At 39.3% G+C, this 25,882-nt stretch overlaps 1 protein-coding gene across 3 annotated transcripts in view; it reads right to left on the minus strand.

Moving 5' to 3' along the window:
* Nucleotides 1-25,882, minus strand: part of sgce (sarcoglycan, epsilon) — a 92,005-nt gene that overhangs the window by 9,351 nt on the left and 56,772 nt on the right. For all 3 annotated transcript variants that reach the window (XM_059972569.1, XM_059972566.1, XM_059972568.1), the window contains 3 exons: nt 6,618-6,829; nt 6,121-6,147; nt 1,872-2,063 (listed from right to left, as the gene is read on the minus strand). In XM_059972569.1, coding sequence (XP_059828552.1) covers nt 1,872-2,063; nt 6,121-6,147; nt 6,618-6,829 — 431 coding nt within the window. The remainder of the gene's footprint in view (nt 1-1,871; nt 2,064-6,120; nt 6,148-6,617; nt 6,830-25,882) is intronic.

Here is a 25,882-nt window from a genome sequence, read left to right on the forward strand (position 1 = left end):
AAATTTGGAAATCAGAAGTGGCATACTATCAGCAATTTTGGGCCCCAAAACTAAGAAAGGATATGCTAGCATAGGAGATAGTCCAGAGAAGGTTTATAAGAATGATCCCAGGAATGAAGGGTTAACGTATAAGGAGAGTCTGATGGCTTTGGGTGTGTATTTGGTAAAGTTTAGAAAAATGATTCAGTGGTGAAACCTACCAAATACTGAAAGCCCTAGAAAATACATCTTCTACAGAAAATACATCTTCTATAAACCCACTGACTCCCATAACTACCTTGATTATACCTCTTCCCACCCTGCCAAATGCAAAAATTCTATTCCCTATTCCCGGTTCCTCCGTCTCCACTGCATCTGCTCCAAGGATAAGGCTTTCTGTTCCAGGACATCCCAAATGTCCTCTTTCTTTAAGAATTGTGGTTTCCCTTCTGCCGTCATCAATGATGCCCTCACCCGCATCTCCTCCATTTCCCGCACTTCAGCCCTCAACCCACCCTCCCGTCACCACAACAGGGACTGTGTCCCCCTTGTCCTCACCTATCACCCCACCAGCCTCCGGATCCAGCATATTATCCTCCGCAACTTCCACCACCTTCAACAGGAACCCACCACTAAGGACATCTTTCCCTCTCTACCCCACTCTGCTTTTCCAGGGGTTGTTCCCTCTGCGACTGCCTGGTCCACATGTCCCTCCCCACAGATCTCCCACCTGGCATTTATCCCTGCAAGCGCAAATGCTACACCTGTCCCTACACCTCATCCCTTACCACCATTCAGGGCCCCAAACAGTCCTTCCAGGTGAGGCAACACTTCACTTGTGAGTCTGTTGGGGTAATACATTGTTCCCGGTGTGGCCTCCTCTACATCGGCGAGACCCGACGCAGATTGGGGGACCGCTTCAGCTCCGTCCGTCACAACAGACAGGATCTCCCGGTTGCCACTCACTTCAACTCTCCTTCACATTCCCATTCGGATATGTCCATACATGGCCTCCTCTACTGCCATGATGAGGCCAAACTTCAGTTAGAGGAACAACATCTCATCTACCATCTGGGTAGACTCCAGCCTCTTGATATGAACATCGAGTTCTCCAACTTCCGGTAATTCCCTCCCTCTCCCTTCCCCCATCCCACCTTCACTCTGTCTCCTCTTCTAGCTGCCTATCACATCTCATGATTCTGCCTTCTTCTACTACCCATAGTGCTTTCCCCTTAGGTTCCTTCTTCACCTCTCCTGCCTATCCCCTCCCTGCTTCCCCTCCCCCACCCCTTGACCTTTCCTCTGATTGGTTTTCCACCCTCCCCCCCCCACCTTCTTTATAGGGCCCCTGCCCCCTCCTTTAGTCCTGGCGAAGGGTCTCGACCTGAAGCATTGACTGCTCCTTTCAACGGATGCTGCCCGACCTGCTGAATTCATCCAGCTTGTTTGTACGTCTTGATTTGACCACAGCATCTGCAGTGCACTTTGTGTTTATTATTACAGGGTTGTGGTCCTCCTTGCGAAAAGTGTAGATTGATAGGTACTTAATTAGTAAGGGCATCATAGGTTATGGGGAGAAGGCAAGAGAATGGGGTTGTGAGGGAAAATAAATCAGCAATGACTGAATGCCATTACAGACTCAATGGTTTAATTCTGCTCCTTTGTCTTATAGTCAATATCCACATATGTGAATATCAAACAATAGCTGCAAATAAGTGTACCTATAAATTGCAGTCCATTGATCAATATCCCTAAAAATAAGCACACGCAATATTTATGCAAAGCTTATTTTCTGTTGCAAAGAAATACAAAAATTATACTCTATGGATCATTGATAGAATAGAAAGAGAAATATGATTTATCTAATAATGCATTATTAAATGAGCACTCACTGTTGTGTTTGCATGAGAGGCATGTTGGAGGTGTCACAGTTGTCTGAATGGTGAAGTGGTGGCATGATCTCTCCAGTTACTGGGTTAAACACTGGCAACGTGGAGAGAGGCCAAGCTGCCTCCCGGTTCTTCGACATGTTTCGAAGCTCCTTAGTTGACTTCTGGATGGAGCTGTGATGAACCAACTGGATGCTGAAGAAACACATGAAAATAGAAATGATGAGACTATATGTAAATTTGAACACATTTTTCTTCAACAAAGCTCAACATTGCTCATTATCCTATCTTTGGAAATTAGCTTCTGGATTCTTGTCAACATTCAAAAATGTTATGAAAAATGTTGTTTTAATAGACAATAGACAATTGGTGCAGAAGCAGACCATTTGGCCCTTTGAGCCTGCACCACCATTTTGAGATCATGGCTGATCAACTACTATCAATACCCAGTTCCTGCCTTGTCCCCATATCCCTTGATTCCCCTATCCATAAGATACCTATCTAGCTCCTTCTTGAAAGCATCCAGAGAATTGGCCTCCACTACCTTCCGAGGCAGTGCATTCCAGACCCCAACAAATCTCTGGGAGAAGAAGTTTTTCCTTAACTCTGTCCTAAATGACCTACCCCTTATTCTCAAACCATGCCCTCAGGTACTGGACTCTCCCAGCATCTGGAACATATTTCCTGCTTCTATCTTGTCCAATCCCTTAATAATCTTATATGTTTCAATCAGATCCCCTCTCAATCTCCTTAATTCCAGCGTGTACAAGCCCAGTCTCTCTAACCTCTCTGTGTAAGACAGTCCAGACATCCCAGGGATTAACCTCGTGAATCTATGCTGCACTTCCTCTACAGCCAGGATGTCCTTCCTTAACCCTGGAGACCAAAACTGTACACAATACTCCAGGTGTGGTCTCATCAGGGCTCTGTACAAATGCAAGAGGATTTCCTTGCTCTTGTACTCAATTTCCTTTGTAATAAAGGCCAACATTCCATTAGCCTTCTTCACTGCCTGCTGCACTTGCTCATTCACCTTCAGTGACTGATGAACAAGGACTCCTAGATCTCTTTGTATTTCTCTCTTACCTAACTCTACACCGTACAGATAATAATCTGCCTTCCTGTTCTTACTCCCAAAGTGGATAACCTCACACTTATTCACATTAAAAGTCATCTGCCAAGTATCTGCCCACTCACCCAGCCTATCCAAGTCACCCTGAATTCTCCTAATTATGAACTACAACAGAGAACTCAAATACAAACCAGTCAAAGTCAATGTTAACTGTAAATAGTTACATAGTTCATTACATATTTTAATAAATTTTGTGTCTATTTTTGACACTGAAATCAGCATAATCAAAACAGGCAAGCTAACTGTCTGGATCAGAAACTTCACCGAGAAATGCTTCAGTTCAGCAAGTTCTTCAGAGTATGATCTTCATTACTAAACCTTAATTCCAATTTAGCCTTCGATTTGCTACTATGTCTGAGACTTAAGAGGGTTGAATTTGAAATTAAAATTGCATTTTCTATTACAAATTTTAACTTCTGAAAGGTAGAAACCACTTTGGAAATAGTTCTCATGGGAGTTAAGACATGACTCATCTTTGCATCTATGAATGTCTAATTTTATTGGGAGTTCTAACATGTTTGAAACTCTAGCCATAATTCTTATTCAAACCAGGTTGGAAATTGCTAGATCTAGGTTTTTAATTTGTATTTTGAATTAAGTCTTCATTTAGACAATGCATAATATACCGAGCCAGATTTTCTTTAGAGGAGAGAGTATTAGATACCTAGGCTTAAAGATAGCTAAAAACCTAGGGTACCTCTAAGGGAGATAAGGAAGGAGATTTTGGCAGCATAGACTTTTAAATCTTTGCTAGTCCAAGGGGAAGTGCTAGATGATTGGAGGTTAAAAAAATGTGATATTTTTATTTAAGGGCAGCAGGGATTGGACTCGGCAATGGGAGGGAAGTTATTGGGAAAAAGTGAGAGTTGGAATTAATCCACAATTTAAAAAATGAAGATCAGTCAAATATAATTTGCATTGTCTGTGTTGAAGAAAGATATCATTTTGTTTCTTGTGGTAAATATACAACAGAGCAGGAAATTCCAAATAATGCTGATGGAATTGTACTTCAGACTCAGAATACAATGCCAAGCTACTACTGTATCATGCTTATAGCACAAACAGGAGGGGTCAAACATCCTCCTTGGTTTCTATTTAGGATCAAAATCAGTGGCCTGTGGCAAAGAAGGCCGGGACTAAGTTTTTAATTTTTTCTCCAATTAAAGCAGCTACAATCCACCAAAATGATAGTTGGCCTTGGATGTTAAGGATTCATTCATTGCATTTTTTTCCCCAGAAAAATCATAGATGTCACGGCCTTTAGTGACGCTTCTTCATGTCTTTTCAAAAGCAATTTGCTGTATAGGCAATAAATGAAGACCTTACATGCAATGCTAACGTCACGTAAACTGATCACAAAAGCATTTTTAACAGCACTTCTAGCTTGAGGTTATTTGGAAGCTAAAGAAGTTGCTTGTTGCATTCTATCACTAGTAACACTAGTAAAGATAATTTCTTCCTCAATACATACTAGCCATTCATTGCCAGACAACATAATGAAATCTTTGTACTGATTTTTTTCAGAGAATTGAGCCAGTCCCAATTTATACACAAGTTGTTCACAATGCCCAGAGAAGCATTTGTTGATGAGGCTGAGAGTCACAAGGCGCAGCTCACTGGGGCTTGGGATGCGCCGTTCGCTGCCTTAAAAAGTTTGGATGCACACATAAAAATTCAGCAGATGCCACTGTTACAGCACTTTGACGTTAAAATGAAATTAAAATACAAGACAGTTAAAAAATAGACTTGGGGCCACCATATATGTTTACCCGGGAACAAAAAAAACTACAGTTTTATTTTATCAGATGCTGTTAAAAATTAGTAATAGTACTGGGAAGGGAAAGATTTAGATAGTCTGATAGCATAATCTGTATTCAATATAGAAATAGAAAGCCAATAAAAACCTCAATATTCAGGCAACATCTGTAGGGAGAAAGGCCAAACTAACTTTACAAATTATGCTTTTTGGAAACAATAACCCCACCTTCCTCCATAATCTAACAGATTGTATCTGACTTCCACGTTTTTTTCAGGAGATTTATTTTTTAATATTTTTTAAATAATTTGCTATCATATTTTACTTTATGCCCAATCTAATAGGCATCATCCATTCACAGTAGCATATAGTAACAGCATTTATGGAGAAGTGAAAGAAACATCTCTCTTATCCACCCACTCCTCACCCCCAGTAACAGCTGCTTGGATGTAAGCCCATAAGTTTGAAAGTTAACTCTGTTTCCCTCTCCGACTTGCCAAGCATTCCCCAGTACTTTGTGTTTGCAGCTGTCTGCACGATTGCTTTGTGCAGCACAAGTGCTGCCAACTTCCAACACCTGGGCCTTGTGCCTCCAGCAGAATGCCCAATTAAACTCAGCAGGTTGACTATGGGACACAGAGCGTTTTGTTCTGTTGAGGGGCCAGCACTAACATGGCACAAAACTATTACAGTGCCTCTGTGAGGACTGGGCTAGTCTTCGCACATTACTGTGCCTTATCCTAGAATCACACCCACTGAAAGCTGTCACAGAGGGAAACCAGGAATGAGTTCATGACCCAATGGTCATACAGCTACAGCTGAAGGCAACAGAGATGCTCAGGCAGAAAGGATGCCCTAGAGTAAATACAAAAAGCTAATATCCATTCCAATTATAATGTTACTATACTGTACTCTAGGTATTAGGAAATGGGTCTTTTTATTAAGAATGGAAATGGAATACTGCTGCAACAATCAAAGTATTTGCATTCCCTCTCAAGGAATTCATTATTTTTATAATAAGTGGAGAGATATCTAAACTAGTAGCCAGCACAATGGGTGTTCTCTTTCATTACAATAATGGATATACTATTCCACTTTCGAAGAGCTATGGGCATATTGATTTCAGGTGTAACTGAACAAGCAAGCACTCACTTGCCATGCTATCAAGAGAACTAACTGCAGTAACTCCTCATTATGGGCCAGCAATATGAAATGAACTATGAGAAGTGTAAAAACTCAAAAAGACACACAAGGATGGGACAGACTCTGAAGCCAACAGTAGCAGATTATGGTCTGATAAAGCAAAAAAAAAACTAAAACTGAAAATGTTCAATCTGAAACATAACAGGAAAGAAGACACTTACTCTGGTGTTTGCATGTCTCTCTTTTGCCTAGGAACAAAACAAAATTAATGAATTAAATAATAGGCATTGGTATTTGAAACATCAAAAATATTTGCATACTGGTGGACCCACCTTTGGCAGATGTTGAGAAGATGATCATTGAATACACTTGTCAGTATCTGCCTGTAAGTATAGGGCCAGAGCAACTGCACACACAAACACGTGACAATCAAGCATAAATGGACACAGAATGAAACAGACTAGAAGGCTTGAGAAAATAAATTTGCATGGATGGAGATGAAATATGAATTCATGCAATGATATGGACAGATCTATATTTTCTGCCTGCTTCTAATAACCTATAATATTTTTAATAGGAAGTGAATCTGAACAAGTAAAATCCTTTCCCTGCAGTGTTTTTCTTTGATACTAAGTGTGTTTTGGAACTTTTTTTGAGAAAGAAGTGCTGCTTTGAGTGTCAGTACTTAAGCATTTTGGTAGAAGTGCGAGGTACTTACACTCCTTCTCGACGGCAGAACATGATGTAACCGAGGATGACAAACAGCACTAGGGCAACAGCAATTGGTACAGCCAGTGTAATGACAAAGTCTGTGTAATAATCCTTGCTCTTCAGGTTAGTCAAAGGTGGCTTATACTCTCCATCATCAGGCAAGATACCATCTCCCCTTTCCACCTCGTGGGCCACAGAAGGTGTCTTCGATTTATCAACCTGCCACCAAATTGCAAGAAAATAGAAATACATCTTCAAATTGCCTTTTGTTAATTTTTTTTTTAAATACTCTGGTGACTTAAGAATGAAAATCAGTTCCATCCTGGAACTAGACAAAGAATTCAGACATGTATTGGTGTCCTTAGAACAATTATATTAGCACTGCAGTTCCACATGCGGCTTCTAAGCAGTTTTCTGTCTCTTTGTTCAGAAGAATTTCAATGGCCCAACATCAGCAACTCTGTTTTACTTCTTTCCTGATAAGAATGAATCACTACTCCCACAAGCTTAACAACTACATAAAAGGCAGCAAGCCACTGGGTAGTAAGCATATTTGAAACTTTCATTCAGTTGAGGCTCCTCCAGAAATCCTAAATATTATTTCTCAAACTACTTCATGTTCTTCATGGTCAGATCTCATTGAGAGCCAGAACTTGATGACATCTTTTTCATTAATAGAACATTCACAACATTATTTACACAGAGCAAATAGTGAATTCCAGCCTGTCTGTGGTTTCATAGCTTTACACTGTAATAAGACCAAAAACAAAAGAGCTGAAGACATTGGAGCAGAATTAAGCCATTTGGCCTGTCGAATCTGCTCTGCCATTTCATCAGGGCTAATCCATTTTTGCTCTCAGCTTCAATATCCTGCCTTCCTCACCCCCCATATCCCTTCATGCCCTGACCAATCAGGAATTTATCAACCTCTCCCTTAAACATGCATAAAGACTTAACATCCACAACTGTTCCACAGATTCACCACTCTCTGGCTCACCCTCATCTCTTTTCTAAAAGGACAGCCCTCTATTTTGAGGCTGTGTCCTCTGGCCTTCGGCAGTCCCACCATAGAAAACAACTTCATCACATCCACTCTATCAAAGCCTTTCACCATTCAATAGGTTTCAATTAGGTCACCCCTCATTCTTCTAAATTCCAGTGAATACAAGATCAGATGCATCAAACACTCTTCAAATGACAAGCCATTTAATCCTGGTATCTTTTTCATGAACCTCCTTTGAACCCTCTCCAATTTCAGCACATCCTTTCTAAGATAAGGGGCCCAAACTTGCACATAATACTCCAAGTGAGACCATAATACTCCAAGTGCTTTATAAAGTCTCAACATTACATCCTTGCTTTTCGATTCTAGTCCCCTTGAAATGAATGCTAACATCACATTTGCCTTTCTCACCACAGACTCAACCTGCAAATTAACCTTTAGGGGGTTTCCCTTGAAGGTTCTCTACGACCTCCAAGTACCCCGAAACCACATCCTTAATAATCGACTCCAACGTCTTCCCAACTAGAGGTCAGATTAACTGGCCTAGAGATTCTTTTCTTCCATCTCTCTTCCTTCTAGCAGAGTGTAGTGACATTTGCAATTTTCCATTCTTTCAGAACCATTTTACACTCCAGTAATTCTTGAAAGATCATTACTAATGCCTCCATAATCTTTTCAGCCACCTCCTTCAGAACCCTGGGGTGTACACCATCTGGTCCAGGTGACTTATTTACCTTCAAACCTTTCAATTTCCTCAGGAACATTCTCTCTGGTAATAGTAACTTCACATACTTCATGACCCCCCCTAACCTGGAACTTCCATCACACTGCTAGTGTCTTCCACAGTGAAGAATGATTCAATATACTTATTCAGTTCATCTGCCATTTCCTTGTCCCCCATTACTAACTTCTCTAGCACCGATTTCCAGCAGTCCGATATCTATTCTTGCCTTTCTTTTATGCTCTACGTATCTGAAAAATTTTTGGGTATCCTCTAATATTATTGGCTAGCTTACTTTCGCATTCCATCTTTACTTTCTTAATGACTTTGTAAGTTGTCTTCTGTTAGTATTTAAAAGCTTCCCAATCCTTTAACTTCCCTCTAATCTTTGCTCTATTATATACCCTCTTTGTTCTATTTTATGCCTTTGGCTTTTATGTTGGCTTTGACTTCTTGTTAGCCATGGTTGTGTCATCTTGCCTTTAAAATACTTCTTTGAAATGTATATGTCTTATGCCTTCTGAACGGTTTCCTGAAATTCTAGCCATTGCTGCTCTGCCATCATCCCTTCCACTGTTCTCTTCCAATCAATTCTCCACTCTCATTCTTCTGCAATTTCCTTTACTCCACATCTGACTTTGACTTTTCATATTTCAAGGTGAATGAGATCATATTATGATCACTTATCCCTAAGGGTTCTTTTATCTTAATGCTCTCTAATCAATTCCAGTGCATTGCCCAATTCAGAATAGCTGAACCCCTCATGGGCTCAACCATGAGCTAATCTAAAAAGACATCTCATAGGCATTCTAGAAACTCTCCCTCTTGAAATCCAGCACCAACCTAACTTTCCCCAACCTACCTACATATTGAAATCCCCCATAACTATTACAACATTGCCCTTTTGGCATGCACTTTCTATCTCCAGTTGTAACCCGTAAACCACATCCTTATGACTGTTTGGGGGTCTGTATACAACTCCCATCAGGGTCTTTTTACCCTTGCAGTTCCTTAGCTCTATGCACAACAATTCAACACCTTCTGACCCTATGTCACCTCTTTCTAATGATTTGATTTCATTTTTATTTAACCAACATTGCCATGCCAATCTCCTGCCTATCCCTTCCATACAATGTGTATCCTTGCACGTTAAGCTCCCAAGTATAATCTTCTTTCAGCTACGATTCAGTGAAGCCTGGAACATTGTAATTGCCAATCTGTAACTGCTATAAGTTAATCGACCCTATTCTGTATACTGCATGTATTCAAATATAGTATGTTTAGACCTGTGTTCATGTTTTTCGATTTTGTCTGTCTTTTGCATTGCAACTCACCCTTGTTGACTGCAATTTTGCCCCATTACCAGCCTCTCCTTGCTAGGAGTCTCACTACACATTGGCTCTGTTTGTAAACCAACTACCTCATCTTCAGCACTATCACTCCAGTTCCCAACCCCCTGCCAAATTAGTTTAAACCCACCCAACCAACTCTAACCAACCTGCCCATAAGGATATTAGACACATTTGGGTTACAGATGTAATCCATCTCTGTTGTACAAATCATACCTTCCCAGAAGAAATCCCAATGGCATATAACTCTGAACCCTTGCCCCCTTCACTAGTTCCTCAGCCATGCATTCACCTGTAAGATCACCCTATTCTTATCCTCACTGGCACATGGCACAGGCAGCAATCCAGAGATTACTACCCTAGAGGTCCTGTTTCCATGGCTGCTCACCCTTGAGAATGCCATAGACACAATCCGAAACATCCCTGATGCTGGCACCAGGCAGGCAAAATACCTCTGGGTATCTCTATTGCACCCACAGAACCTTGTCTCTGTTTTTCTCACTAAGGAATTACCTGCCAACACTGCGGTCCTCTTCACCTCTCTGCTCCCGATAGGTCACCTTCCTCAATAGTACTTAAAGTCATATAATTATTATTGAGGGGAACGGCCGCAGGTGCACTCTGCACTGGCTGTGCGTTTCTCCTCCTCCTCCTGACAGTCACCCTGTTACCCATCTCCCACAAGCTACAGGTAACTCCCTCCTCATTCTCCCGCATTGGTTAAAGGTCATCGGGCAGCAGCTCCAGTTTTAAATACGTTCTCTCAGGAGCTGCAGCCCAGTGTTCCTGCTGTAGAGATGTTCATCAGAGTGACTGGAGGTGCCCCAGACTTCTCATATCCAACAAACAGTACAAACGTTGCCCCGAGTGCCATTCTCACTATACTATGCATTATAAATGAGTAAACAATTAAGAACAGAGAGAGTAACATACAAGACAACCTACCTCATCTAAGCCTGATGAGCCAAGGCCACTCAAAAGAATGAGGATGCCAGTCTTTAGAGTAGCTTTGGCCCATCAGACCAAATCACTAACAGTTGTCATAGGGAATCACCGTCTCAGCTCAAGGGAATCGAAATAAGCGCACTAGCAAAATATTATGCTTTTAGTTTGCCCTAATCTTTCACTGTGTTGATTAAAATATGCTGATAAGTATTCAGAAAGTGGACCAGATAGCCTAATTTCCCTGCACAACTCCTAAAAAAAAGGAGGTGACTTAATTTCTATGATTTTGTGCCTTTAAAGATTTTCAAAAATAATGTTAACCAAATAATCTCATCCTGGTCCCACCACATATTCATCCTGTTAAGAGATTCATTTCCACATCAACTCACTCAGCTGCAAGGTATGTGCATTTGGTTATCTTGGAATGTAACTATTACTGTATTCGTATCCAAATAGGTCAGGGATGGGAGAAATTAGTATCTAACCGCCATCAGGAATGATCCAAGAATAGTGTGCTTTCTAACGCTGACATGGAGTTGCATGGAAAGTCATGATATTCACTTGCTGGGAACTCACAGCTACCTGTGTCTCGGTGGGGGCGGGGGGGGGGGGGGGGTGGCCTTCTCTTTTTGACCTGAGTGGAGAAGGTGCTGCTGATCAACAGGTCAACTTCAATTAGTTAATGGTGATGGACAACAAATTAAATAGTAATTAAACATGTTAAATAATAAACTTTGATTCAAAGCCTCTTGGTTAAGTTCTTGTTAAGCATAGTGAATGACATAAGCAACCTATTAATATATGATAGAAATAACCAAACGCATGCAGATGAAATTTAATGCATGAAAGTGCAAATGCCTTTTGGAAGGAAGAACAGGTGGTGGGAATTTATTACAATTTATTATAATTACAGCACGATCTCAGAGTACACATACATGACTTATACCGAGGTGGTTACCACCAGAGTGCAGGCTACAGTAAGGGGAGTGAGGAGGCAGTGCAGGGTTCCTGTGTGACCAGACTCCTCAGCAACAAGTATACCCCTTCAGATACTGCCGGAGAGGAGTGGCCTACTAGGGTGCAGCAGCCACCGCCAGACCAGTGGCACTGGAGCCAGCTCCGAGGCTTAGCAGGGAAGAGTAAAATCAGGAAGAACAATAGTGATAGGAGATTCAATAGTTAGGGGGACAGACAGCAGATTCTGTGGTCTTGAAAGAAGTCAAGATGGCGTGCTGCCTTTCAGGTGCTAGGTTCCAGGATGTCTCAGAGTAGCTGCAAAAGGTTCTCAAGAGGAAGACTGAATTGCCAGAGGTCATGTGCACACAGGCACCAATAACATAGGTAGAAAGGGGGAAGAGGTCCTGCACAGTGAGCATAGGGAGTTAGGGAGGAGGCTGAAGAGCAGGACCCTCCACCAAGATAGCAATCTCTGGATTACTTCCAGTACCAGATTCTGGAATGGTTCTGGAGGACTGAAAAAAATGCAAATGTCACTCCAACCATCAAGAAGGGAGGGAGGTAGCAGAAAGGAAATAAGCCAGATAGATCATCCTCACAGGTTGGGAAGATGTTGTTATTAAGGATGAAGCTTTGGGGTAATTGGAGTTGCGTGATAAAGTAGGACAAGTGGTTTCCTTCAGGGGAAATGTTGCCTGAAAAATCTGTTGGAATCCTTTCAGAAGTAACAGGCAGGATAACGGAGTCCTTTGATGTTGCTTACTTGGATTTTCAGAACACCTTTGACAAGATGCCACACATGAGGCTGCTTTACAAGAGCCCATTGTATTACAGAAAAGAAACTAGTATGGACAGAAGATTGACTGAATAGCAAAGAGGCAAAGACTGGGAATAAAGGAGGCTTTTTCTGATTCACTGCAAGTGACTCGCGGTGTTCCACAGGGTTTGGTATTGGGACGATTGCTTTTCACTTTATATATCAATGATTTTTATGACAGAATTGATGACGTTATGGCCAAGTTTGCAAACAGTACAAAGATAGGTGGAGGGGCAGGTAGTATTGAGGAAGTAGGGTGTCTGCAGAAGGAATTGGACAGACTGGGAGAACGAGCAAAGAAGTAGCAGATGTAGTGTTGGGAAGTGTATGGTCATGCATTTTGGTAGAAAGAGTAAAAGCATAGATATTTTTCTAAATGGGGAGAAAATTCAAAAATCAGAGGGGCAAAGGGACTTGGGAGTCCTCATGCAAAGTTTCCTGAAGGTTAACTTGAAGGTTTAGTCAGTGTTAAGGAAGGCAAATGCAATATTAGCATTTATTTTGCTAAGACTAGAATACACAAGCAAGGATGTAATGCAGAGTCTTTATAGGGCATTGGTCAGACGACACTTGGAGTACTGGAAGCAGTTTTGGGCCCCTTAACTAAGAAAAGATGTGCTCACATTGGACAAGGCCACAGGAGGTTGATGAAAATGATCCAGGAATGGAAAAGTTAACTTATGAGGAGCGTCTGATGGCTCTGGGCATGTATTTGCTGGAAGTGATAAGAATGAGAGGGGGAGATCTCACTGAAACTTATTGAATATTGAAAGGCCTAAATAGAGTGGATGTAGAGAGGATGTTTCCTATGGTGGATGAGTCTAGGACAAGAGGACATGGCCTCAGAATAGAGAGAAGTCCATTTAGAACAGGGATGAGGAGGGATTTCTTTAGCCACAGGGTGGTCAATCTGTGGAATTCATTGCCATGGACCACAACAGGTCAGTGAGTATATTTAAAGCAGAACTTGATAGGTTCTTGATTTGTCAGGGCATCAAAGGTTATAGGGAAAATGGGGTTGAGAGGGATAATAAATCAGCCGTGATGGAATGGCGGGACAGACTTGTTGGGCTAAGTGGCCCAATTCTGCTCCTTCATTTTAAGTTCTTATGAATTCTTAAATGCTATTAAAACTGAGAATGTGGTTAAACAAGCATAAAGGATCTTGTGATAGATAAAGAGAGGCAGAGTAAAAGCACATGGAGTTTGTACACCATTAAACACATACAAACCCCCATCACACAGGACATGACCTCTTCTCATTGCTGCCATCAAGGAGGCACTGGAGCCTGAAAATACACATTCAATGTTTTAGGAATAACTTCTTCACCTCTGCCATCAAATTTCTAAATGGACCATGAACCCATGAACACTATCTCACAAATGGAAGGCCACGGAAGGTTAAAGCAGCAGTATAAATGAATTTGCTGACATTGTAACATCCTATACAATATATCTATATTTCTGTGAGTCATGCATAAAATATCCTGTGATTTATAAAGAGAGGCAGAGTACAAACACATGGTCTCCCTAAAAAGATCATGGTGAGGTATAACAACAAGAAGCCATGGTTGACCAAGGAGTTGAGGACTCTCAGGTCTGCAGAGGATCATGCCCACAAGTCTAAAAACAGAGAGGAATATAGCTCTGTAAAACAGCAGTTTAAGAATGCGCTGAAAAGGGTGAAAGCCACTACCAAGAATCAGCCAGAGAGAGGCTTCAACAACAATAGCCGGGGAGGCTGGAGTTCCCTGCAAAGTCTTACCAACTTCACATAGAAGTACTCCCAAGTCTTCCCCTTCCTCTACCTTAGCCAATCAACTCAGTTTTATTACCAGTTTGATAAGATCAATATTACTGTATCTCTTCTCACTTACTCTGATCCTGATATGCAGAGCTCCTATCCCGCTCCCTTTCATTATCACTCCAATGTCACCCTCCTCCCTTCAGCCCACCTTCTTCAGCCTTCTTCCACTCTTGCCCTCTCCCCTCCATCTCGCACCATGCTTCCTCTGAAGCAAGAAGATATTTGCAAACTATTTGGAAAACAAAACATTAGGAAACCTGCAGGTACCCTGATGATGTCTCACCTCGTACTCTAAGGCACTGTGTGGATCAGCTAGACCTATCGTCACTGTGATACTTAAAACCACCCTGCAATTATGCAGGGATTCTGGCCAGCTTCAAAGTTACTCCAATCATTCCATTTCCCAAGAAAGACAAGATCACTGGATTTAATGATTATAGGCCAGTAGCTCTGACTTCAGTAGTTATGAAAACCTTTGGACATCTGATGTTGGCCTACCTGAAGTCCATTACTGATCCTCTTCATGACCTGCTACACCAGGGGTTCTTAAGCTTTTATGCCATAGACACTTTCTCAGAATAATGTTTTTAAATATTTAAAATAAAATACATTGGATTACAAAAGAAACCAATTATAGTGGAACATGGTTATCAAAATATTAAAAAAACATGATAGAGTAATATATCTGCTTCTATATTAACACATTAAATAACAAGACTATGCATTTAAAATAGAGGCAAGTTAACATTCAGTTTTATTTTTTAAAGACATATCAGTGTGAAGGCTGTTGTTGTTTAGCTTCAATAAGAACATTAAACTGTGAGGTGGTCGATAAAGCAACAAGCATGTCATGATAGATATTCAATCATTTAGATGTTTTGTTTCAATGGATGCAAGTGTTGAAAATCTTGATTCACAAAGATATGCTGTTGTAAATGGAATTAAAGCTTCCATAGCTCACTTTATACGGCGAAGGTAGACTTCCGTCTAAGAACACCAGAATTCTCCAACGATTTTTGAGTTTTCTTTTTGAGCATACTACACTCCAAGTGTAGTAAGCTTGTTGTCCATGATCAAAATTTTAATAACTTTGGAAAGGGTTCTGAAGTGTTTACAGGTGTTCTCAGATGATTCTCTTCAAAGAAACTGACAGAGAATTTTGTATCTCAGCTCCATGTTGGTAAGGCCATTCGTCCATCATTCAAAAGTTTGTAAAGCTATCAGCCTCTCAACACTCTTCTTCCATATCGGCGGCTTAGCCAATAAGGCTTGGAATTTTTTCAGTAACATCCATAAATGGTGACTTCAGAGCCTTGAACTGAGAGATTTATTTCATTCATATGGTTCAAAATACCTGCCAGGCAAGTCAACCCAGAGATATAATTTTTTTCCCAAACTCTTCGAAGAGTGGGTTGTCTTTTTCTTTCATAAAAAGTGAGACTTCTGTTCTTAGCTTGAACAAACGCTTCAAGACTTGCTCTCTTTAAATATAGTGAACTTCTGTGTGATACAGAAGCGCTTCATATTAAGACCATAAGATATAGGAGCAGAAGTAGGGCATTTGGCCCATCAGGTCTGCTCCACCATTCAATCATGGGCTGATCCAATTCTTCCAGTCATCCCCACTCCCCTGCCTTCTCCCCATACCCTCTGATGCCCTGGTTAATCAAGAACCTATCTATCTCTGCCTTAAATGCACCCAATGACTTGGCCTCCACAGCCGCTCTTTGCATATCTAATCTATTCAGGCCATTTAACATTTGGAATGTTTCTATGAGATCCCTCTCATTCTCCTGAACTCCAGGAAATACAGCCCAAGAGCTGCCACACATTCCTCATACAGTAACCCTTTCATTCCTGGAATCATTCTTGTGAATCTTCTCCGAACCCTCTCCAATGTCAGTATATCCTTTCTAAAATAAGGAACCCAAAACTGCACGCAATACTCCAAGTGTGGTCTCATGAGTGCCTTGTAGAGCCTCAATATCACATCCCTGCTCTTATATTCTATACCTCTGGAAATAAATGCCAACATTGTATTCAACTTCTTCACAACCAACTCAACCTGGAGGATAACCTTTAGGGTATCTTACACAAGGATCCCCAAGTCCCTTTGCATCTCTGCATTTTGAATTTTCACTCCCAAGTCTCTTTGCATCTCTGCAATGACTTCTTGACAAAGTCTTTTAAAAATGTGATTACTCAGAGACCTGGTTATCATAGAGTTGATGACTTTTATGTCTGTTGACAAAACTTCTTTCAGGGTTGTTGGAAGTCTTTGTTGCCAGTGCATGTCTGTGTAAAAAAAAATGAGTGATGACAAAGTGAAGAGTTTCCTTTTTCACTAAAGTAGCAAAACCAGATGTACTACCATCACAGGAGCTCCATTTGAGCAAGGAGTATGAGGTTCTTTTTTCCAGTCAAAATTTTGTTAGGCAAAAAAAAAATCTTTTACCATTTCCAAAATGTCAATAGCCTTTGCAATTTCCAGGAGGGTCTCACAAAATATGAATTGTTCTTTGATGGTGTCAGAATGTGCATAATGAACAAAATAATACAATGAGAAGATGTCTGTAGTTTCCTCCAGTTTCAATTAGAGGGTAGTGAAAATAAACATGTATTTTTTTTCATCCAAGTTCACGGAGCCACCGGAATCTATCCAGGGACCTCCAAGGGGTGCATGGATCCCAGACTGAACCCTTGTGCGGCACAGTTTGCTTATAGAGCAGTTGAGGATGCAGTTAACTTGTGCCTTCATTACATTCTTCAACATTTAGATTCCCCCAACACCAATGTGAGAGTCTTTTTCCATGGATTTTAGCTTCACCTTCGCACTATTACTTGGGAGTTGCTCCACAGCAAACTAACCCAGCTCACTATACCCTACAGTAGCTGTCAGTGCATTATGAGCTTCCTGACAGGAAGGAAGCAGTATGTAAGGCTGGGCTCCTTAATTGTCCAATCCAGTGTCTTTAAGCACAGGCTCTCCCTGGGGCTGAGTTCTTTCAGCCCTCCTGTTCTCACTTTATACAAATTACTGTACCTCCTCAGACAAATCCATTAAATCATAATGTTTGCGAATGACATGACTGTCATTGGCCTCACCTCTAATAATGATGTGACCTGCTATCAAAGAAAACTAGACCATCTTGCAGCACAGTGTGCTTTGAGCTAAATGCTATCAAGATGGTAGAAATTACAAAGTACATTTATTATCAAAGGTTTGACTTCCACTGACAACTCTGTAACTGGCCACCCCCATGGAAATTAATGGCCAGGTGGTGTCTGTGGTCGAGACATTCAAATTCCTGGGGACTTCTATTACCAGCACATTGACGTGGGACGAGCACGTTCTGCTGATCACTAGGAATGCACAGCAGAGGTTGTTCTTCCTACGGCAACTTAGAATACTTAACATTTCAGGGCGTATCCTGATGAATCTTTACTCAGCCATCATTGAGAGTGTTGTGACCACCTGCACCACCATTTGGTTTCCCGCTGCCTTCACCCTCTCCAAGTCCAGATGGCACTGAGTGAGCCAATCAGGAGAGAAATGAGCTGAAAAAAAATTACTGCTGATTCCACCCACCCTAACAGTCACCTAACTGTCATCAGGGAGACGCTACAAGTCTATCACCACTAGGACTACACATCATCTCCAAAGCTTCTTTCCTGTAGCTATCCAGCTTCTCAATTAAACTCACTCAGGTGTAGTACCATAACTGTCTCTGCACAACATCCAATAAATGGTCTTTCCTGCTCTCCTGGTTCTATTGATAATTTTTGAGTCTGTTTACATGTTCACATTTACTTAAGTTTTGATTCCTGACACCTGCACATGTGACTGTTCTGCAAACTGTTGATCCTAACAGGCAGGTTTAATAAAACTATTAGGGAGAGATTAAACTAATTTGGCAGGGGGATGGGAACCAAAGAGATAGGGCTGAGGAAAGGGAAAACAGAAATAAATCAAAGATAGCATGCAGCAGAGATGATAGAAAGGGCAGGCAAGAGATTAGGCATAATCACAGCCAGTGGGATGAGTTACAGGGCAATAGAGGCATGGTGCAGTTAAAACGGAAAGCAAAAAATAGTGGACTGAAAGTGTTATATTTGAATGCACGCAGCCTAAGAAATAAAAAGGATGATATTGAAATTCAGCTACAGATTGGCAAGTATGACATTCTGGCCATCTTTGAAACTTGGATAAAGGATGGATGCCATTGAGAGCTGAAGGTCCAAGGATATACAGTGTATCAGAAGGATAGGTTAGTAGGCAGAGGGGTGGTGTGGCCCTGTGTATAAGAAATAATATTAATTCATTAGAAAGGGATGACATAGGATCGGAAGGTGTAGAGACTCTATGGGTTGAGTTAAGAAATGGCAAGGGTAAAAGGACCCTAATGGCAGGCCTCCAAAAAGCAGCGAGGATGTGGATTGCAAATTACAGCAGGAGACAAAAAAGGCTTGTCAAAAGGGCAACGTCATGATAAGCGTTGGAGATTTTAACATGAAAGGGGATTGGGAAAACTAGGTTAGTACTAGACCTCAAGAGAGAGAATTTGTAGAATGTCTAAGTGATGGCTTTTTAGAACAACTTGTTGTTAAGCCCATTAGGAGATTGGCTGTGCTGGATTGGGTGTTGTGCAAAGATCCAGAGCTGACTAGAGAGCTTAAGGTTAAGGAACCCTTAGGAAACAGTGACCACAATATGATCAAGTTCACTGTGAGATTTGAGAAGAAGAAACTAAAATCCAATGTGTCAGTATTTCAGTGGAATAAAGGAAATTACAATGGCATGAGAGAAGAACTGGCCAAAGTTGACTGGAAATGGACACTAGCAGAAAAGGCAGCAGGGCAGCAATGGCTGGAGTTTCAGTGGAAAATGAGGGAAGTGCAAGACAGATATTTTCCAAATAAGAAGAAATCTTCAAATAGAAGGACACTACCATGGCTGACAAGTGAAGTCAGAGTCAAAGTAAAAGCAAAAGAGAGGTCATACAAGGAAGCCAAAGCGAGTGGGAAGATAAAAAATGGGGAAGCTTTTAAAAAGTTGCAGAAGGAAAGTAAGAAGATCATTAGGAAGGAAAAGATGAATTATGAAAGCAAGCTGGTGACTATTATCAAAGAAGAAACTAAAAGCTTGTTTAAGTACATAAAGGGTAAAAGAGAATTGAGGGTAGATATAGGACTAATAGAAAATGACACTGTAGATATTGTAATGAGAGTCGCAGAGATGGCAGATGAACTGTATGCATATTTTGCATCAGTCTTCACAGTGGAAGACATCTGCATATACCGGACATTCAAGAATGTCAGGGAAATGAAGAATGTGCAGTGAAAATTTCAACTGAGAAGGTGCTCAAGAAGCTTAATGGTCTGAGGGTGGATAAATCTCCTGGACCGGATGGAATGCAGAATCAGGTTCTGGTGGAAGTAACTGGAGAGACTGCGGAGGCAATAACAATGATCTTTCAAGAATCAAAAGATTCTGGCATTGTACCAGATGGAAAGAAAATTGCAAATGTTAGTCCGCTTTTTAAGAAGGGTGAGCAGCAGCAGAAGGGGAACTATAGACCTGTTAGCCTGACATCAGTGGCTGGAAAGTTGTTGGAATCCATTGTCAGGGATGAGATTATGGAGTACATGACAAGATAGGCCAAAGCCCACATGGTTTCCTGAAAGGAAAATCCTGCCTGAGGAAATTACAAGCAGTGTAGACAAAGGAGATGCAGTAGACATGGTGTACTTGGATTTTCAGAAGGCCTTTGACAAGGTGCTGCACATGAGACAGCTTAACAAGATAAGAGCCCATGGAATTACAGGGAAGTTATTAGTATGAGTGGAGCACCGGCTGATAAGCAGAAAACAGAGTGGGAATAAAGGGATCCTATTCTGGCTTGATGCCAGTTACCAGTGGAGTTCCACAGAGGTCGGTGGTGGAACCACTGCTTTTAACAATGTATGTCAATGATTTGGACTATAGGATTAATGGATTTGTGGATAAATTTGCCGATGATACAAAGATAGGTGGAGGGATGGGAAATGTTGAGCGAATGGGCAAAGAAGTGACAAATGAAATACAATATTGTAAAGTGTATGGTCACACACACTTTGGTGGAAGTAGTAAATGGGCAGACTATTATTTAGATGGAAAGAGAATTCAAAATGTAGAGATGCAAAGGGACTTGGGAGTGCTTGTGCACAATAAAGGTTAATCTCCAGATTGAGTCAGTGGTGCAGAAAGCGAATGCAATGATGGCATTCATTTCTAGAGGTATAGAATATAAGAGCAGGGATGTGATGTTGAAGCTCTACAAGGCACTCGTGAAACCACACTTGGGAGTATTGTATGCAGTTTTGGCCTCCTTATTTTAGAAAGGATATACTGTCATTGGGGAGGGTTCAGAGAAGAGTCTCAAGAATGATTCCAGGAATAAAAGGGTTACAATATGATGAATGTCTGGCAGCTCTTAGGCTGTATTCCCTGCAGTTCAAGAGAATGAGAGTGGATTTCATAGAAACATTCTGAATGTTAAAAGGCCTGAACAGATTAGATATGGCAAAGTTATTTCCCATGGTAGGGGATTCTAGGACAAGAAGGCATGACTTTAGGCTTGAAGGACGTTTATTTAGAACAGAGATGCGAAGAAATTACTTTAGTCAGAGGGTGTTAAATCTATGGAATTTGTTGCCATGAGTTGCTGTGGAGGCCAAGTCATCGTGTATATTTAAGGCAGAGATAGATAAGTTATTGATTAGGCGGGGCATCAAAGGGTATAGGGAGAAGGCAGGGAAGTGCAGATGACTGGAAGAATTGGATCAGCCCATGATTGAATGGCAGAGCAGACTCAATGGGCTGAATGGCCTACTTCTGCTCCTATCTTGTGCTCATGGCTGCTTGCACTGTTATCTTGTAAATTGGTGGTTGTAAAGCTATTGTCCTTTGTTTTATGCTTAGCACCAAACCCCAATCAATCCTCATATGTTTCATACACTGGCAATCAAGTGATTCAGATTCTGACTGCTATTGAAATTTATACTCCTTGGGGTATTATGTACTACAATTTACTGCTGCCACAAAACAACAAATTTCATGATATATACCAGTGATATTAAATCAGATTTTGAGTTTACAGTAAGTCCTGAAAAGTACTGGTATGACAGCAACTGAAGTACTGAGTCCAATTTTGATCACTGTTTTAGGAAAATTTCATGTAATGTACAAATAGGATTACTACAGACAGTTCCTGAGATGAAGAGGTTGTGCTATAGGGAAAGGTCGAAGAAACAGTTTGTTTTCCTGAGAGTAGAGAAGATCAAGAGGAAACATGAAAGTGCTCAAAGTACTGCAGATAAGAAAGAAAGGAAATGTTCCAATTGTGAATGAATCAGGAACCAGAAAACACTATTTTAAGGTAAATAACCAAAGGCAACATGACAGATAAAATTGAAAAGTTCAAATGTTATGGTACACTCATATGGAAACTTGTTCAAAAATCATTGTAAATGAAATTAAATAAAGATTCACTGCAAATAATATTTGCACAGTAATACTAGAAATGAGAGGTGGCTCCCATCAAGGGGAACTAAATTGGCTGGGTCTCTGCCATCTCTTTCTTTCTTTTTCAATCTTTTTATTAATATCAACATGATAAGATTAATACATAGTTATTGGGATTATAAAATTACAAAATTAAAATGAATATAAAAGGATACACAAGCAATAAGTACATTATAGTTAAGTCTTCCCAAATCATGAATGATACAACTATCATATAAAAAAAAACAACAAAAAAAACTAGGTATATCATGTTGAGAAAAAAAAGAGAAAAAGAGAAAAAAAAATTATTGCCCTAAGAAAAACTAATCTAACAAACTAACCACTAACTAATAAAGAGAAAAAAAGGAAAAAAGGGAAGAAAAAAAATTTAAATAAAAACAGGCTGTTTATAGTATCTATAAAAAGACAAAGAATCATCAGTGTCCCCAACTCCTCTCAACATACATATAATCAAAACCGGAAAAACAAATAGGTTTGGAACAGGGTCAAATTACATCATGTGAAAATATTGAATAAATGGTCTCCAAGTCTTTTCAAATTTAATAGAAAGGTCATATATAACACTTCTAATTTTCTCCAAATTTAGATATAACATAGTTTGAGAAAACCAATGAAATATGATAGGGGGATTAATTTCTTTCCAATTCAACAAAATAGATCTTCTAGCCATTAATGTAAGAAATGCAATCATCCAACAAGCAGAAGATGATAAATGAATTGACTCTATCATTGGTAAACCAAAGATTACAGTAATAGGATGAGGTTGTAAATCAATGTTCAATACCGTGGAAATAATATCAAAAGTGTCTTTCCAATATTTTTTTCAAAAGCGGACATGACCAAAACATATGAGTTAAAGAAGCTATCTCAGAATGACATCTGTCACATATAAGATTTATATGGGAATAAAAACGAGCCAATTCATCCTTGGACACATGAGCCCTGTGCACAACTTTAAACTGTATCAATGAATGTTTAGCACATATAGAAGATAAATTAACTAACTGAAGAATTTTATTCCAATTCTCAATAGCGATAGTAAGGTTAAGTTCTCTTTCCCAATCATTTTTAATCTTATAAAAGGCCTCTGAATGTATTTTCATAATTATATTGTAAACATTTGATATTACACCTTTCTGAAAAGGATTTAGTTCTAACAATTTCTCCGAAATACCTGAAGAAACAAGATTTGGAAAGGTAGGAAGTACAGTGTTTAAAAAATTTCTAATCTGTAAATACCTAAAAAAAATGAGATCTAGGCAAATTATATTTATTAGATAGTTGTTCAAAAGACATAAAACAATTATCCAAAAATAAATCAGTAAATCATAGTATACCTTCAGTCTTCCAAGCTGAATAAGCTTGGTCCATAATGGAGGGATGAAAAAAGAAATTGGATACAATAGAAATTGCTAAAACAAACTGATTCAACCCAAAAAATTTCCGAAACAGAAACCGTATACGTAAAGTGTACTTAACTATCGGATTGTCAATTCGTTTATGCAATTTAGAAAGAGCAAAGGGAAGAGAAGTCCCTAAAATAGAACCCAAAGAAAATCCTTGTACAGATTTAGTTTCCAGATTTACCCAATGAGGGCTAGGAGATAAATCCAAATCCCTTAACCAACAATTCAAATATCGAATATTAATTGCCCAATAATAAAATCTAATATTAGGCAATGCCAATCTATCTTCCTTCTTTGACTCTGTAAATATCTTTTACCCAATCTAGGATTTTTATTTTGCCATATATATGAGGAAATTTTTGAATCAACATTGTCAAAAAAGGATTTTGGAATAAAAATTGGTACCGCTTGAAATATATATAAGAACTTGGGTAAAATAATCATCTTAACAGCATTAATCTGACCTATCAGAGATAAAGACAATGGTGACCATTTAGTAAACAAACATTTAATCTGATCAATTAAGGGTAAAAAATTAACCTTGAATAACTCCTTACGTTTTTTTATAATTTTAATCCCCAAGTATATAAAAAAGTCATTAACTAATTTAAAAGGTAAATTTCCATAAATTGGAACCTGTCTATTTAAGGGGAACAATTCACTCTTATTAAGATTCAATTTATACCCGAAAAAATGATATAACTGCAGGAATGGATTTCTCAGGATCAGAAATGTATCATAAATCATCTGCGTATAATGATAACTTATGTATATCTATCCCTTGAGTAATGCCAAAAATGTTAGGTGATTCTCTAATAGCAATTGCCAAAGGTTCCAGAGCAATATCAAATAATAATGGACTAAGCGGACAGCCTTGCCTGGTACCCCAAAATAAATGAAAAAGGGGAGATCTTTGATTATTAGTAAAAACTGAGGCTACTGGAGTATGATATACCAATTTAATCCAGGATATAAATGTCGGACTAAAATTAAACTTCTCAAGCACAGTAAATAAATATGGCCATTCAACTCTATCAAATGCTTTCTCCGCATCTAATGAAATGACACATTCTGAGGTACTGCGTGAAGGAGTATAAACAATATTCAATAATCTCCTAATATTGTAAAAAGAATAACATTTTTTAATAAAACCAGTTTGATCCTCCAAGATAATTTGAGGTAATACCTTCTCCAGCCTGGTCTCCAATAACTTGGAAAAGATCTTGGAATCTACATTCAATAGACATATTGGTCTATAGGATGCACAGTCAGTAGGGTCTTTATCTTTTTTCAATATTAAAGAAATGGAAGCTCTATAAAAAGATTGTGGTAGTTTACCTAGTCTAATTGCTTCTTCAAAAACCCTGCATAACCAAGGAGAAAGAGTAGAGGAAAAAAACTTTAAAAATTCCACTGTATACCCATCTGGACCTGGTGCTTTCCCAGAATTCATAGAAGAAATAACACCTTTAATTTCTGCATCCAAAATAGGAGTTTCTAATAGTAAAAGTTCTTTAGATGATAATTCTGGAAAATTCAATTACCCTAAAAAATCATGCATGGTATTATAATCATGAGGAAATTCAGAATGATACAGGGAGGTATAAAAATCTTGAAAAGATTTATTTATCTCATCATGATTAACTGTCAGTTCACCATTCTGTTGGCAAATCTTAATAATTTGATGTTTAACCGAAGCATTCTTCAATTGGTTAGCTAATAGTTTACCCAATTTATCACTATGTATATAAAAATCACTTCTGGTTGATTTTCATTGATTTTCAATCGAAGATGTAAGTAATAAACTGTGTTCCATTTGAAGCTCAACCCTTTGTTTGTAAAGCTCCTTACTAGGAGCAATTGAATATTTCTTGTCAATTTCTTTAATCTTATCAACCAATAAAAGAGTTTTCTTCTTAATACGTTTTCTCAAACCAACAGAATAGGAGATAATCTGTCCACATATATATGCTTTAAAAGTATCCCAAAGTGTTCCGCAGGAGATTTCATCTGTGGAATTAGTTGAAAAGAAGAAATCAATCTGTTCCTTTATAAATGTAATGAAATCCGGATCTTGTAATAAGGTAGAATCAGATCGCCATTGCTTAGTACTAGGACCTGTGTCCATTAATTTAATAGACAGTTTCATTGGAGCATGATCAGAGATGGCTATAATGTCATAATTACAATCAATTACAAATGGAATAAAATGAGAGTCAATGAAGAAGTAGTCAATTCTCGAGTAAGAATGATAGACGTGCAAAAAATGAAAACTCTTTGTCCTAGGATATAGAAATCTCCAAATATCGAAAATTCCAGTATCAGTCAAAAAATAATTGATACAAGTGTCCAACTTATTTGGTAAAGTCTGAATGGATATAGATCTATCCAGCAAAGGATTTAAACAACAATTGAAGTCACCTCCCATTATTAACATATATTCATTTAGATTAGGTAGAGAAGTAAATAAAAGCTTAAAGAAATTAGGATAATCCACGTTTGGAGTGTAAACATTAACCATAGCAACCGTCTTATTAAAAAGTAACCCAGTAATTAACAAAAATCTACCATTTGGATCAGAAATAATATCGTGTTGAACAAATGTAATAGAGCAGTCAATAAAAATTGAAACTCCTTTTACTTTGGCATTCGAATTCGAATGGTACTGTTGACCCCTCCAAAACCTAAAAAAACGGTGGTTGT

This window comes from Hypanus sabinus, chromosome 6 (genome assembly GCF_030144855.1).
Source record: "Hypanus sabinus isolate sHypSab1 chromosome 6, sHypSab1.hap1, whole genome shotgun sequence".
In the NCBI taxonomy this organism is placed as follows: Eukaryota; Metazoa; Chordata; class Chondrichthyes; order Myliobatiformes; family Dasyatidae; genus Hypanus; species Hypanus sabinus.